At 40.9% G+C, this 17,230-nt stretch overlaps 1 protein-coding gene across 2 annotated transcripts in view; it reads left to right on the top strand.

Moving 5' to 3' along the window:
- The window catches only part of LOC118493511, a 124,759-nt gene extending 120,433 nt beyond the window's left edge, over positions 1 to 4,326 (top strand). Inside the window, exons 1-2 of one of the 2 annotated variants that reach the window (XM_035993552.1) lie at positions 2,954 to 3,014; positions 3,265 to 4,326. In XM_035993552.1, coding sequence (XP_035849445.1) covers positions 3,267 to 4,142 — 876 coding nt within the window. In that variant the 5' untranslated portion in view covers positions 2,954 to 3,014; positions 3,265 to 3,266 and the 3' untranslated portion in view covers positions 4,143 to 4,326. Of the gene's footprint in view, positions 1 to 2,953; positions 3,015 to 3,264 lie in introns of those variants that run through there. The other variant, XM_035993553.1, reaches the window with a different exon arrangement.
- Positions 4,327 to 17,230: the final 12,904 nt, after the last annotated feature.

A 17,230-nucleotide genomic window follows, 5' to 3' on the forward strand; every position in this document is an offset into this window, starting at 1 on the left:
CACGGTGCTCTGAAGCCGGCTCGCAGTAAACTTTTGTCAGCTAAACTTAACTCTCATTGTGAGAGGTGGGGCGCCTAATTTCATAGGATATCTTACAAATGGGCGTTCATACGTTTTTGTACACTATCACACTAACTCGTTCATCAGAATGCATTACTGTATATAGTATATAAGTATAGTAGATGATTTGGTATTAGAGGGTTACTGTACAGGATTTAGTTTTAGATAAGATTTCAAGTGTGATGCTTCCTATGGAGAGGCTCGACTTACAGCACACATACTCTACATACAGGAACCACAAAGATGTGATTAATGGCTGTATACTCGGAAAAAACAGCGGGCTGGGATTGCCTCCATATGGCTCTCAACGACCATTCCCCACTACGTGAAATACCTACGTTTTTGCAAGGCCACATGAACATACCGCCTATCAAAAATAAGAACAGGTACACACAGAGGGAGTGTGACATTCTCTACTCAGGACACCATTACTTCACTATATATTTACATTGCAAATATTTGTTGCTGCTATATTAATGTGCTGAACATCGAGTACAGCGCCTTTAAAATAACACAAACATGCAAAAAAGTTAATGACTATTTGATTTGAATACATGGCAGGCTTTGACTTACTTTAAATTCTGTCAACTGTCCATCTAATGGACTGATCAAATAAACTCCAGTTGGATCGATGTTGTGGTAGAAATGTATGAGGCATGAAGGACTTTGATTTTTACTTTACTGTTTATAATTTTAATATTAAGTTGTCTGATGTTGTGATTATTCAAGAATCTAGCTGAGTGAAAAGTAAAGAGATTTGGTATGACTGTGTCCATGCATAAATATTGTACCAAGATCTTCTCTGATTTGTGTTGTAATAAAACTAGGGCTGTCAAATGATTATTATTTTTTTAATCGCGATTAATCGCTGAAGTTCTATAGTTAATAGCAATTAATCATATTTTATCACATGATTAAAATTATTTTGCATTTAGAACAGTTTTTAAGTACATATTAACAATCAAAAGCAATTTTTACCAGTGTATCTTGATTGGGAATCAAATGAATGCAAAGAAAGTTACTTTATCAACTTGATTTTAAGATTTGTAATTATTTATTTACTGTAAACCAAAGAAAAATGTGTGAATCTGTCATTATTGCACAATTCCTCCAAGTACCCAACTAAAAAACTAAAAATCCCTATCCTTACTAGAGTCAATATAGTGTTTAGTAACTAAGTAATTTCTGCTCAAGTCCGTGTTAACACAGCCCGTCTCCACTCTTACCCGGCGACAGAGAAACAGGCTGGATAGTCCGGTACACTGTTGTTTACACAACAACAAAAACACAGCAGTCTCTGAACTCGCGTTGGGAGTTGAAGTTGGATGTAGTCCAGTTTTTGTCTAATGAGCGGACACTTGCAAGCAGGATTGATGGAACAGGTGGTCGGCTAGCGTTAGCTTTCCACCTAGCTAGGTTATACTCCAGTCCCTGTTCGCGTTTCACCGCTGAGGATGTCCCCCCGGTGATCACACGCTCCGGCCGCTGCCCGCTACGGCCGCTGCAGCTGCTCGCTCCGGCCGCCGCTGCTGCCCGCTGGTCAAACTTTTGGCGCTTTTCCATTACATGGTACCAGCTCGACTCGCCTCAACTCTACTCGCCTTTTTTGGTTTTCCATTACGAAAAAAAGTACCTGGTACCTGCTAACAGGTACTTTTTTTAGTACCTCCTCAGTCGAGGTTCCAAGCGAGCTGAGGCGAGCCGAAAAGGTGACGTGAAAGCGACAGATGGGTGTCCTGAACAAACCCGCTATTTTTAAACAGTTTAGCCAGCTGTTTTATTTGCTGCCTCCAGCTTAATTTGAAACAAAATGTGTCTTCTGGCAACACACACCTTTGACGTTCTGTGTGTGTGTCGCGTTAGCTCACAGTAGTTTACTGCGGCGCCGCTTGTTTACAGTTCTGCAGAGACTCCGGCAGAGCTTTCGCCGTAGCCTACGTACACACACACATGGGCTCCACGCACACACCAGCTCACAAGTATAAACATCAGGCCACTTACATAGGCTACACAGGCTACGGCGAAAGCTCTGCGTGGAGCCTCCACAGAACTGTAAAACAAACTCAAGTGGCCTGATGTTTATACTTGTGCGCTGGTGTGTGCATCGATACGGCATAACGACCAGCCACGCTGAGGTGGTACTAAAATCTGCAATGGAAAACGCCATAACTTGTACGGCGGGCCACAGCAACCTCTTATTTCCGAACATTCATCTCTCCCCCGCCCCCCGAGGGCCGGTGGTCTAGCATCACGTTAACTGTACTACTATGCTTTGCTCCGTAGGTGGTAGCTCAAGCTTGACGTGCTTCGGTGAGTTTTGGAAAATAAAAAGCGCCATTCAGGATTTCATTGCTGCTGTCTTTCTCCATCATGCCTGCAGCCTGCAGCAGCAAGATGTGATTCTGAAATTATGTTTATTTGGAAAACTGAATTCAAGTTATGTAGTGATTATGGTAATTTGATGATATTCTTATTAGAAGGAATGTGAAATTGAGAACATATTTAAAGTACATGTTTATGTGTAAAATAAAGTCTGGCAGAAGCGAGAAAAAGAAACCTGTTGCTGGTCTCATCATTGTCCTGTTCTTTTCAGAACGACATTTTAATCTGACCACAGGCCTCACGCCTGGGGCCTGTTACACATCAAACGGCAAACATTTTGGGATATACCAGGTACACACTGTAAACACTAATACAACTAGCATACATGAAAACCAAACCATAAACAACTTGTCCTTTTCCTCCTCCTCTTCCTCCAACACGCCCTCTTTGAACTCAATTTGATCCCTTACTGTGATTGTTCATTTATCAATGGGTTCATTTGTCAATGCCACTTTGTTTTTATTCAAATATATCATTAGAGAGAGAGAGAGAGAGAGAGAGAGAGATTTGGATCAGATGCTCAAACACAGGAGTCCACAGAGGGAGGAAGACCAGCGACAAATACTGATAAGGTCGGTGTTCTTATTACTTTTTAAATATCATCATCTTCCTATATCCACATTATTGTGAAATCGATAGAAGACAAACTTTATCTTAGTGACACTTGCAAAGTTGATTCTCTATTTTATAAACTCCCAAACCCAAAGACTCACTACAGAAACTTTAAAGGGGCACTACATATATATACTGTAAGAAGTGATATTGTATTTTTGTGTGTTTTTTTTATTTCTGTGCGTATTTGATTGTCTTTTTCTCTTCCAGATATGGCAGTAAACTCTTCCAATGATTCCATCCATCATCCTGACATTCCTATCGGCACACGTTGCTTTATGACCAGACCAAGCTCCTTCATCTTCTTCGCATACAGCATCACCAACATCCTCCTCCTCCTCCCTGTCTGCATCCTCGTCCTCTACCTGGGTCTCCAACGATGGCGGCGACATCGCTCCACCTCCGCAACAGCAACGACGAGTCACTCAGACAGCTTCACCTACCACATGGTCACCATGGAGCTGTTGGGTGTATTCGGGTACACCCTCTGCTGCTGTGGTATCTACGGGGATCATGTTAATTTATTTTTTGTGGGGTTCTTTCTTTGGAGCTTCAATTGGTACGGAGAGATTTTCTTTCACATCCTGACCTGTGTGGAGCGCTACCTGGCTGTCGTTCATCCCGTCACCTACCTGAGTCTGAGAGGAGAGAGAGGGATCAGAATCAGAAATATCAGCATTGGCTGTGTTTGGCTGCTTTCCTCTGGAGCAACAGGTCTGAGTTTTGACACTGTATTGTTAGTCATGGATTTTAGCCTCTTGATTGTCTCCTTGTTCATCATTTCCTTCTGCAGTCTTTCTGTTCTCTGCGTTCTGATTCGTCCAGGGCCAGGGGAACAGGGCGGGGACAGGGAAAGAGTTGACCAATCAAAGCAGAGGGCTTTCTACACCATCATGGCCATACTGGTAGTGTTGTTGTTAACATGCTCTGGGAATCTGGTTGAGCTTTATCTTTGTGTGTTAAGTGAAGATATCGAGTGTGTGCTGGCAATGTCTTTATTCTGGTTTAATCTCCCCAGCAGTCTGGTGTTACCTCTGCTGTTTCTACACAGAGCAGGAATATTAGCATGTCGTAAGAACAACACCTAATGAGGATCAGGATCAGATTTGCATTAAATCACTCCAGATTCAAGCAAACTAATGCCTATTTAAACATCTTCTGGTTTGATCTCCACCTGCTGCTGAGAAACATATCTTGCTCTCTAGCTGCTCCAGATTCTTCACCGGCTCGTCTCTAACTGCCGGTCTGCTGGGTTAGGGTTAGTTTGTCCAACTCCCTGCTACACCTGTATGTACAGTATATATCTGTACCTATAAGCTAATTTTTTTTGCCTTTTTTTTTCTTTTTATGCAGTTTCATAATTGTGACCATCCCATGGCAGAATGTACTTGTGATTGTGTAATTGTTTCCCAACTGCACTGCACTAATCTCTGGCTGGTATATGAATGATTTAGTTGTCTGCTGTTGACCCGTTTTATTCTGCCTATGTTTGTAAAGCACTTTGGTCAGCTCATGAACATGTTGTTGTCTCTTTAATTAACTGAAGTTGCTGTATATCTTGGGTTTCCTGTAAAACAACACATACAATCTGTTATGTAACGTTTGCCTCACTGCTTAATCCTGATTAAACAACTATAACATGGGGTTTGAATGGTTTTATTTAAACATCTTTTTGGATGCCATGCAAAACACAAACAGTAATTTACACACGCACTCTCTCTCTCTCTCTCTCTCTCTGTCTCTCTCTCTCTCTCCCTCTCTCTCTCTCTCTCTCTCTCTCTCTCTCTCTCTCTCTCTGTTAAATGAAGTGTGCATTTTAGATTTCATTGTTTGACTGACCGTTGGCAGTTTAAATTAGGTTTCGAGGTTGTTCCTTTTTGTATATTGAACCAAATCTGTCTACTTAAAAAAATAAATATGTTCTCATACAATTAAACTGAAGTGTCAATTACGTTTCAAGGGAAACACAAATTACATTTGTTTCAACACTTCCTTGTACCAGCTACAGATGCACATTGTAAAACGGTTCGGAACTGAAACCAAACTACTTTTTGTTAGGTTGAGGAAAAGAAAAGGGGTTTGGGTTAAAATAAGCAATATATTCTCTGAACGGGTTTGCATGACTGTAGACTAACTAAAAATCCAAACGCCACTGAGGCACCGAAGGAATGAATTCTACGCAGGTCAGAAATGTTCATTGTCCAGGCAAAAGATTTGGCGTTTTGTGAAGTTTATTATCCAGGTTTTGGTAGGAACAAACATTACAACAAAGAACAATGGCGTCTCTCTGTGTATCTGGTAAAAACCATCAGCCCTGAAATTATAGTACAATGTAAAGATATGCTGTTTAACTAAGTTCCAAATAAACCATAAACATTAATTTCCAAATTAAATAGACAGCACTTAGTATATCTGGATCTATATTCCTGCTTATTATTGGAATACAGGATAGGGCTAACAGTTAACACAGAAATGAATTAGACTTATTATCAAATGCCCTCTGTAAACAGTGTTACCATGGCTATATACTGCTGCCTGCTGGTAGAGACAGTAAATGACAACTTGACCTACTTTCACTGCGGCCGTAAAGTCTAAACGCAATCAGATCTGCGTAACGGCAGTTGTAGAAATATTTCTATGATCTAAATGTGTTATTCTCAGTATAAAAGTTTGTCATATACAGTATCTCACAAAAGTGAGTACACCCCTCACATTTTAGTAAATATTTCATTATATCTTTTAATGGGACAACACTGAAGAAATTACACTTTGCTACAATGTAAAGTATTAAGTGTACAGCTTGTATAACAGTGTAAATGTGCTGTCCCCTCAAAATAACTCAACACACAGCCATTAATGTCTAAACCGCTGGCAACAAAAGTGAGTACACCCCTATGTTAAATTCCCATAGAGGAAGGCAGATTTTTATTTTTAAAGGCCAGTTATTTCATGGATCTATGATACTTTGCATCCTGATAAACTTCCCTGGGCCTTTGGAATTAAAATACCCCCACATCATCACATACCCTATATACCTAGAGATTGGCATGGTTTTATGTTGGTTAGCCTAATAGTTGGTTTGATTTGCATTGAGAGATGATTTTATGGAAAGTACGCCATCTGACCCTCTTGTTAAGAGGTCCTTGGCTTAGAGATTAGTTAAGAGGTCCTTGGCTTAAACGTTGAAGAACACTGCTCTAATATGACCCAGAGTCCATCCCTGTACCGTAACGGTCGAGTCATATTAACACTGGCCACTAGAGGGTAACACACAAAAACAAACGCAAAGTTGTGGTGATTGCTTTATGCATTTAGGCGAGGACAGTCTCAAAGATATTTAAATAAAACATTTAAACCACATTTTATAGTTGTTTAATCATGATTATTTAGTGAAGCAAAAATTGCATAAAAGATAAAGATTGTATGTGTTGTTTTACAGGAAACCCAAAACATACAGCAACTTCAGTTAATTAAAGAGACAACAACATGTTCAGTTAACAGAAGAACATCAAGTCGTCACATGTATTTCTACAGCACATTTAATACAACATGAGCTGATTAAAGTGGTTTACAAACATAGGCAGAATAAAACGGGTCAACAGCAGACAACTAAATCATTCATATACACCCAGAGATTAAGATAAAATCTATGACTAATAAAAAAACACTAATAAACAACCATCATGAATTTGTTTGTTCAGAAACACAACAAAAACTCACATTTTGATTCTGATATGGGATGATCACAACTATGAAACTGCATAAAAAGAAAAAAAAAAGCTAAGAAATCAGTTTATATGTACAGATATATGAGTGTAGCGTTGGACAAATTTTAAAGTACTCATATTATGCTTTTTGGCTTTTTCCCTTTCCTTTATTGTGTTATATATCTTTTTTGTGCATGTTATAGGTTTACAAAGTGAAAAAGCCCAAAGTCCACCCTGAAGGGATTTACCATCTCCAACAGAAAACACTGTTCACAAACTGCTCCAAACAGCTCTATTGTAGTCCACCCTTTAGTTCCGTGACGAATGTGTGTCACTTTGTAACACACGTTATAATGCTCGCCTAGCTGCTAGCGTGGCACACCATCATACTCTGCTTCTGACTGGCTAGTAGTCCTTACCTAGCTGATGGAAAGATGGAACAGAAGTGAGAGGTCTCACTCTGTAGCTAAAACAGAGAGCTCAACACACAGGGTGAAAAGAGGAGCTGCAGGAATGTGCAGTACAACAAAAATATGGTGTTTTTTGAAAATTAAACCATGTAAACCTATTCTGGTACAACCTCTAAATACAATTATGAACCTGAAAATGAGCATAATATGAGCACTTTAAGAAGGTTTAAATTCTGCAAGTGTTGCCCAGCATTAGTGCAAGCCCTCTAATATAAAACACTAAATACGGAGGCTCCATTTATATGAATAATGATTAAAATGCATCTGAAATAATTATCACCCAACTCTGCAGCTCTGCTCAGCTTCTGAAACTCTTTTAGCTTTGTTTCGGCTTCACATTTGGCACATTTACTTTAAAACCAAAACTGTGTGATTTAGTGGCAAACAGCAGACAGCTCAGGTAAACCCAGTGTACACTATCTCCCCAACATCAAACAGCAGACAGACACAGTTAGAGACGAGCCGGTGAAGAACGTGGAGCAGCTAAAAAACAGCCAAATATGTTTCTCAGCACCAGGTGGAGATCAAACCAGAAGATGTTTAAATAGGCATTAGTTTGCTTGAATCTGAAGTGATTTAATGCAAATCTGATCCTGATCCTCATTAGGTGTTGTTCTTACGACACGCTAATGTTCCTGCTCTGTGTAGAAACAGCAGAGGTAACACCAGACTGCTGGGGAGATTAAACCAGATTTCAGTTATTATCATCACACAGTTAACATTTGACACATCAAGAACAGCCAAAACTATACTTGCAAAGCATCTCAACAACAGCACTACCAGTATGGCCATGATGGTGTAGAAAGCCCTCTGCTTTGATTGGTCAACTCTTTCCCTGTCCCCGCCCTGTTCCCCTGGCCCTGGACGAATCAGAACGCAGAGAACAGAAAGACTGCAGAAGGAAATGACGAGTAAGGAGACAATCAAGAGGCTGAAATCCACAATATTTGACACATCATCCAAACTAATCAGACCTGTTGCTACAGAGGAAAGCAGCCAAACACAGCCAATGCTGATATTTCTGATTCTGATCCCTCTCTCTCGTCTCAGACTCAGGTAGGTGACGGGATGAACGACAGCCAGGTAGCGCTCCACACAGGTCAGCATGTTAAAGAAAATCTCTCCGTACCAATTGAAGCTCCAAACAAAGAACCCCACAATAAATAAATTAACATGATCCACGTAGATACCACAGCAGCAGAGGGTGTGTCCAAATTCACCAATCAGCTCCATGGCGACCATGTGGTAGGTGAAGCTGTCTGAATGACTCGTCGTTGCTGCTGCGGAGGTGGAGCGATGTCGCCGCCATCGTTGGAGACCCAGGTAGAGGACGAGGATGCAGAGAGGGAGGAGGAGGAGGATGTTGGTGATGTAGAATGCAGTAAAGATGATGGAGCTTGGTCTGCTGGAGAAGCAATCCATGCCGAAAGGAACGTGAGACTGGAGAAGGAAGTCATTAGAGGAGGAAGAGTTCACTGCCATATCTGGAAGAGAAAAAGACAATCAAATGGAGAAAAATACACAAAAATACAATAGTAAATGTATGAATACATCTATAGCATGTCTATTATTCTAGGAGGATTTGTTGGCAGGGCCACTCAGACATCATCACATCTGCATAAGTCCACCAAATGTGGTTGCAATAGCACAAAGCGTTCCGGAGATATTGTTTATAGCCAAACTGTATGGCACATCAAAACTCCAAAAGTATATATTTTTCCGGCTTGTACCAGAGTTGTTCTGCTCCAAATTTGATGATGGTTGCTTAAAATTTGTAGTTGTGTTGTTGAGTGTTAGGGGTGAGGGTGGGGAGACGATTCGGATGCAATTCAACCTTTACCTTTACCAAATTTTATCTTTATTTTCCCCGGTAAAATAAAGGTAAAATAAAAAAATTATCTTAAAAAGAAAATAAGTTGCACAAAATTCAACACTGCACTTCCTTCGGTCCCCAGCAATGCACCCAACCAAGTGTGAAGTAGATCGGATGAATGGTTCTCGAGATATGTGACGGACACACACACACACACACACACACACACACACACACACACACACACACACACACACACACACACACACTTACATTTATATCAAGAAATACATTTTACACAGTCTGTGGGAAAATGACGGACATACAGTATTTTCTGATCCTTGTCTTGTCATCCAAAAATAATCTGCTATATTTTTTTTAGATTAATCGTTTAACTTATTTTGATTCAAAAATAGTGAATATATGACAATGTTGCTGCTTTCGTCTGTGTTATGTTTCAGTAAACTTTGTAAATCTTCAAGTTTTGCAATTTGGATCCAACAAAACATTAGAAGACATCTCCTGGGCTCAAACAACGTTTTGGTACTTTATAAACAAAAAACCGATTAGTCGAGGAAATAATTGGCATATTAATCGATTATGAAAGTAATCATTAGTTGCACACCCAAACATTAATGAACATGATATGATATTTTTACAGGACACCTACCTTGTTGTTTATTTCTGACCTTCGTTCTGCGGAGACGGCTCAAATCTGACATCTGATCCAAATATACAGTGTCTATTGTGTGTGTGTGTGTGTGTGTGTGTGTATGGTTTTTTTTGCATGTTGCAAAACCAATCCAGACTTTGTGATACTTTTTTACACGGTTCATTTCTCAGGCAAATGTTCTCATCCTCCCTTTCCAGGGAGTATTAACATCTACTTAAACCTGACAACTGAAACATAAATACATGCGTTCAGCCACTTAGTTTTGAAATTACTAGAACTTCACTGTTTAGAAAATGGTTCATCATTTTCTAAAGTCTTACTACAGACCTAAAATCAAACAAATCCAGTAATGATTTATTTATTATCTGAGCTCATATTCGTGTCAGTGTCCAGTTTCATAACACCAATGCAAATGTAACTCATTGTATTTGTCCATTAAGATGGACAATGACAGAATTCAAATCACTTTTATGTAAGCGAAAAGGTGTCTGGTGTGTATTCAAATCAAAGTGAGCGTCTGTCTGTATTACTCAATACAAATATGAGCCTGCAGACAAAAGAGCACTTTGCTTTGTGTTGTTGGACTGTCATGCAAATAAACACATTAACAAACAATCAATTTTATTTGTCACATGAAATGGTACGAGGTACAATTCCAGTACAATGCGTGTCTATCTTTAGCTCCTTCAAATTGTGCATGATTCATCATAAAGCAGAATGTGGCCATCAGATCGACACACAGAAGAAGGGGTCACCCGGTTGAATGGCAGCGGTACTCCAGGATCCAACTGAGTCTCGGCGGAAGGACACCAAAGATACCGACCATCCCGCTGGAAACCAACACAGGCACGGAGGCCACCCAGCTTAGCTCACCGTCTGTTGCCTACACACTGGCTAGCAGGATGCCCTGCAGAGAAGTCCCAGTCGGTGTTCCATTCCTTGATTTAGAGATAGATGCAGAAATGGTCTTGCTCTGGGGTTAAAGTGGGATCTGGCAGGTGAAGGAACCCAAAGATCTGATCCCATTCCTTTCTCAAATGTAACACTTTAAAGTTTATAATTATGGTAATATGAAGTATCTATGCATTACATAGCACACTGACTTTTAAAGCTAGTTCACCGGTAGTCTATATCCACGACGTTCAACTCTGGGATTGCTCCGTTGGAAGGCCGGAAGGAGTGACATCCGGAGGATGTCACTCTTCTAGGCCGGATGTCCATTGCCTTCCTCTTTCTTTGTGCTGTAATTTTGGACTATGGTTAACTGCTCCTCAGATCTCTGCAGGGTAAATCCAGACAGCTAGCTAGACTATCTGTCCAATCTGAGTTTTCTGTTGCACGACTAAAACAACTTTTGAACGTTCACATGTTCCACCAAAACAATTTCTTCCTGAGGCTGTTTTGCAGAGATACTAGGGCTAACCCTAACCCAAGACAATTGTGATTGGTTTAAAGAAATGTGAATAAACCAGAGCACGTTTTTCTCCCATCCCAGAATGTTGTGTGAACTAGCCACACCTTCCTCCGCAGCGCTGTGGAGGAGGGTCTGGCAATGCGAGACTAGTTCACTGGTTACTCTTGTTATTTCCTTCTTCAAAAACAGTGGGGAAGAACACCAGGAGCAATTGCCAGGAGTTTTTTCATTAAAACCAAATGATGACTGGTGTGTTACCTGTGTGCTAGTCTGGATCAACGTCGGTACATTTCCAGGATAATTACCTCACATCCCTCACCTTCCGCTCTCTGTGTTGACATTTTCAAACACTGTTTGATTCAGGAAACAACAACAGAGCTAGTGAGCTACACACTGAAAATGTCAAGTTTTGAAGAAAGTTTGGGATTGTGCAACAAGTCAGGCCTGCTTGGTTCTTTCGGGGAATTATTGTAAAGATTTACGAAGAATATGTTTAGGTCATTTCCTCTGTAACTTTGACATTTTGGGACCGATTGGTGGGATTGCTGTGTACAAAGTACACACAGAGATATACTGGTACTAATGATTTTTAACCATGTACCCAGCTGATTTAAACAGCTCACGTTACTGTAAGTTCACTAAATATTGTATGTGGTGTTTGTGGGGTGCAAATGTTCCACCAAAACAATTCCTTCCCGAGACTATTTTGCAGCATCCAAGACGATTGTGATTGGTTTAAAGAAATGCAAACAACCCAGACATTTTTTTCTCCTATCCCAGAATGCATCTGTGATGTAGCCAGACCTTACAGCACAGCGCTGTAGAGTAAACTAAATATTCTCTGTCTAGCTCAGCTAAAAACACCGGATCTGCAGCACATGCTCTAACACACGAGTTGTAACTGAAAACATGTTTATTTTACAAAACTGAAAGAGTGATGATGAGTCCTGCAGGTTTGTACATCTAAAATATAACTGTGGATCTCAACACGTTACTGTAAAACGTCTTGTTAAAACAGAGTTGTACCTTTCTAGATTGAAAGTGTTTGTCTCGTCCTGCAGGCTGCAGCTCAGTCTGAACTTTGAACTGCAGGAGACACAACTGGGACCTCTGCAGGACATGAAGAGACATGATGGTCCCACTCAAGTTTCAACACATTCAGGTATATTACTGTTTCCTTTTTATTTTACTTTTTTACATAGGCCTAATTCATGTTTTCAATATGAAACTTGTACAAATACACACTACTACTGCTGCATAGTTAGAGTAAGTATCTGCCTCTCTGTCCCTCTTCTCAGACACACCCCCACTCCCCTCTGCAGCTCTATGAAGAGTTATTGTTCTTCTCCACCTGTCCACCAGGTGTCCTCAGACTCTCCTCATCCTGATCACCTGTGTCTCATTTCCCAATCACCCTGTCAGCACATATACCAGACCTGCGGCCTGTACTACGAAGCAAGATTTGGCGTTAGCGAGCCAACTTCAGGTTCAACCCAGGGTTTTCTGTATCACGACGGTGGATCACTTGTTACCGGGTTCAATCGCCGTGGTAACTTATGCTGAACACCTAACCTGGTCAGGAGCAGGTTAAGTTGGAGATTAGAGATCAACCGGTGTTAAAGCACCGCCTACTGATCAATCAATACTCGATTGATAACGGCGTTACTGTTCTTAGAAGATCAGGGGAAGCTCGGTGCGCAGAGAGAGAGAGAGAGAGAGAGAGAGAGAGAGAGAGAGAGAGAAGTTCCTGAAGTTCCTGTCCTCCTGAAGGAGGATTTAAACTCATGTTGGAGGTGTTACATTTAGTCTATCTCTCTCTCTCTCTCTGGGAGAATGAAACCCAGATCATCAAATGGTCCATTATAATTTTGTCTTGGGGACTCACTTCACCCCACAAAAACTTGCCAAATTCTCATGAAGTCACTCCCCCAACTGTTCATTCTGCCTCAGGGTACTGCTGGCACACATAGTTTCATATGATGTGGGAATGTACAGCAGTCAATAGATTCTGGTGCTCTGTGTCCTCAGCACTATCAACAGTTGTTGGAAAGAATGTACCTTCTTCCCCTGCATTTCTTTTACTGAATGATGACACAGGATGCTTCTTTCCCATTCCTTTCCGTCATATTATGTTAGCTGGTATAACAGCTGCAAAGAAATTGGGGGCAACGCGGTGGAAGCATCCACACTCACTTGGTATACCACAATGGTATTTGTCATTAATGGACATTTTGAGTTTAGAGAGTTCTGTGGCCAATATAAATGGCGCAAAACCAGATAATGTTAAGTTGTTAAACGGTATTAGAGAGCAGATTAATGGCCTAATTTTGTGTGAGTTTTTTTTTTTTGTGTGGCATCTAACATGTTGTGTGTGTGATATGGCGTTAAAGCCTCTGAACACCCACACAGGTGTTTTCTGTTATTCTTGGACTCTGTTCAGGTTGAAGGTGGGCCGGAGCTTTGATGGGAACTTATTAAGTCACAAATTCTTTATACCAATAAGGATGATAAAGGTGTCATTTGTCCCGCCCTAACACGTGCAACAACACTAACAGTGGACTCAAGAAGATGTCAATCATTCAGTGTAACCACACCCACACAGTCCTGGAAAAGGTCCAATAAGCCACAATAACTATAACACCTGTGTGGGTGTTCAGAGCCTTTAACACTAGCTGAATACTATGAAGTGTGTACTAACAGTCCGGGGAGGGGAGGGTGATGGGGTTTTTGTTTGTTTTTTTAATAAAAGAAAAATAAATTGGATCGCAAAAAAAAGTTTTAATCAGAGAGAGATCATCAACAACAAAGATAACACACGTTGCCAAAATTAAGTTTGACAGAAGAAATAAGGTGTGGCCCATGGTAACAGGGATCTGGTTTCACATTAAAGTAAAACAACAGAAATTATTTATTGACGTGCATTATGAACCATGAGTCATGAGCATATTTATCTAATTATTTATCCCAGAAGTTTCAGGTAAAGACCCTGTCCTTCTCACACTGAGAGAAATCCAATCACCAGTCCAAATGTCCTCACACTTCCAGACAGAAACAAGGAGAGACTTCTGATTTGCAGGTGAAATACACTGTCAGGAGGTTTAAGATGAGAGGTAGTATACTGGTCTGTAGGCTACATTAAAACATAAAGAAAAGTTTTTATTAAACTTCATTAGATTGGTGGATAGTTTCCCATCATGCACTGTGGTCGGTGGAGAGAAGCTGGAAACTGTAGCTGTCTCCAGTTGACGGGGAATGAGCACACTAAGACTAATCCATGCAATCTCTTCTGACTCAGAGATTTGTTCTGAAAATATGGTAATTTGACTCGGAATGAGCAGTCTAAGACTAGCTAGACTAGTCTGAGCATCAGATCATTTTATCTTATGTTATATTTTTATCTGTAGGCTATATAAAGGCGTGCATGTGTGCGTGTGTGCAGGCTGGGCGTTGTGCAGGCTGGGCAGACAGGACCAGCAACTCTGTGTGCTTCCAACCCAGGCTGCGTCAAGAGTCGGTCTCTTTGGCCTGCCTATATATTTGCCCTTTTTTTCCGCCGCATGATACTTCATAGACAAGCTGCACGGTGCGGTTGGTGTCTGGATTTTTTCGTTGACTCTTTACTGGCTGACTTCATGCAGAAAAGAATTCAAACACAAACTGGAACTCTGTCCTCTGGACTCCTGGTTTGGTTCTTAACTGACTGAAGACACACAAGGTAACGTGTGAATGTGTTGATGTTGGTGTTGTCATGATATGAATCCTGTTGTACAGATTTAGTGTATGAGGGTTGGTGGATTAGACAAGAAGTTAAGTAAGGGTTAATGCCCGACGAAGTGTCCATTGTCAGGTATTACTGGACGATGGTGAGGCGTGAACCGGCCAACGCCGAAGTCCATTAATATAAGGTGACCAGATTTCTGAGACAAAATCCGGGGACATTTTCAGCTCAGAAGCGTAAATACTCCCAAACAGGTAATGTTTTTATCTTTGTAAAACTTAAAGTAGAATTCCGGCCAATTTTTATCTGGCTGTACACACTCACCGGAGGGCAGCTAGCAGCTAAAAGCTACTACCGCACTACTGTTTATTTTAGGGGGGAATAAACTTCAAGACATGACATGACCTGTCCTCTGGAGGACATAGCCACACCACCGCTGCTCCATGGATTGTTATTGGGATGATTATCACAGAAGCCTGTCTGAATACACTCACTGGACGGCAGCTAGCAGCTAACGGCTATCAGCTAGCAGGGCAAGCTAACTACTGGCAGGATCGATACAAGGACCAGGGTAGGTGAATTTAAACAATGTCTGAGTTGAAAACGCATCTTGTTGACATGTAAGGGCCCTGTTCATGTGGCACAGACATATTAATTGCATTTTGTGTCTGTTAAGAGGCACAAAGGCACTCTAAAACTTGCCCCGACCACTGCCGTTTTAGTTCAGGGGACGCTTGTACATGTAGCTGCAGCTTCTCCGTGTTACCTGCACTGATTCGGGTCGGGGTTTTTTCTATCGAAAGTACTCGCGTAGCTATAGCGATCAAGATTAACGTAAAAATTGGCCGGAATTCTCCTTTAAAACGGGGACACTGCCCCAGGGCCCCCCTAGGGGGGTCCATGGGCATGCTCCCCTGCAAGAAAATGTTGTCTATTTTAACGTTTAAATGCATCAATCTGGTGCACTTTGAAAAGAAATTCAGAGGTTAGACTTGATTATTCGTATCTATGGATGGAAATACTTGTGCTGTAGCCTGAACTATTTTGCACTTCAGAATTTTAACCATGCACACACAGGTGGAATAGTTTTTTTCTTAATATTTTTGCATTAATGTTACTAGGAAGCATACCAGTAGAAATATATATTCATATTTGTAAGTGGGATTTATATATATAAGTGGGATTGTCTGGAATCTGGCAACATAATAACCATTATGTTGGGATACACTGGCTAAGCAATTTACAAAAATGTCTGTGCTGACATAAATAGTTTACGTGAGAATACATTATAATTTTGGCCCAAAGTTGGAGACCATGTAGAAATTTTGTTGCAATTTCAAAACCAGATTACCCGGGAACCGCTTGTTGTACTGATGCATGTGTTGAGTGAAGAGTTTGTGAGATATTTCACAGAGTAATGGGTGTGCAGAGATGTATGCAGAATGCAAATATGATAACATTTCATGTAAGTTCAATGTTAATTTTCTCGCAAACCATTTGTCACAGCAACTGGCGCTGATATCATTGGAAAGCTTAGATTCTGGTTGAGGTGGTTGTGCCAGACTCAGGCCTTTGGCTGAGCCTCTATCTGTCAGAGGGAGAGCAGGAGTGCGGTTGTGAAGAAGTTGGTAATTTCATGGCGCAGATTAACACTTTTGCATGCACTATATCCGTGTCACATTCTCATTAGGGGAGAATCGCCCCTGCTGCTACTTCATACTTGTACTCCACTACACCTCAGAGGGAAATATTGTAATGTTTACTGCACTACATTTATCTGACAGCTTTTGCTTTATTGCTTCACGCTGGGCTTGTTTATTATTGACTATTGAGGAAAATATTTTCCTTTGACATTGGTCCAGTATTAAACGAGATCGCTGCAGTTGGAAACGGCAAAACAAGCTACAATGTAAGTTAATAGGACAATTGACCAGCTTGTATTTACGTTCATAAAAGTGCTTGTTTTGCCACTGACAGGCTCAAATTAATATTTTAAGTGTCCAACAACATTATGGAAAGGATTTCTAAGAAGGTCGACCTTTGTGTTAAAGAGTAAGATCCTTTTTTTAAACATAAAAAGTTCACGATTAGCGTTTGCTAAACCCACCAGACTCCATGTAAATAAACAGTCATTTTAGCATCGGAAAATATGGGCACATGCACGTTTAGGGTACACGTTTGGTCAATGTTTTCTTTCTTTTATTCCAATTTCAGGTCTGTCAATCACATTGAAAACCGGGGACATTTCCAGGGACAGCTCCAGCCGGGGACAGGTCACCGAAACCAGGGACTGTCTCCGGAAACCGGGAACGTCTGGTCACCCTAGCTAAAGGCCAATACGTTGTTATAGTGCCACCATCAAAACTGCAGCCTGTGTGGCT

Source organism: Sander lucioperca, chromosome 17 (assembly GCF_008315115.2).
Source record: "Sander lucioperca isolate FBNREF2018 chromosome 17, SLUC_FBN_1.2, whole genome shotgun sequence".
NCBI classification, from domain to species: Eukaryota; Metazoa; Chordata; class Actinopteri; order Perciformes; family Percidae; genus Sander; species Sander lucioperca.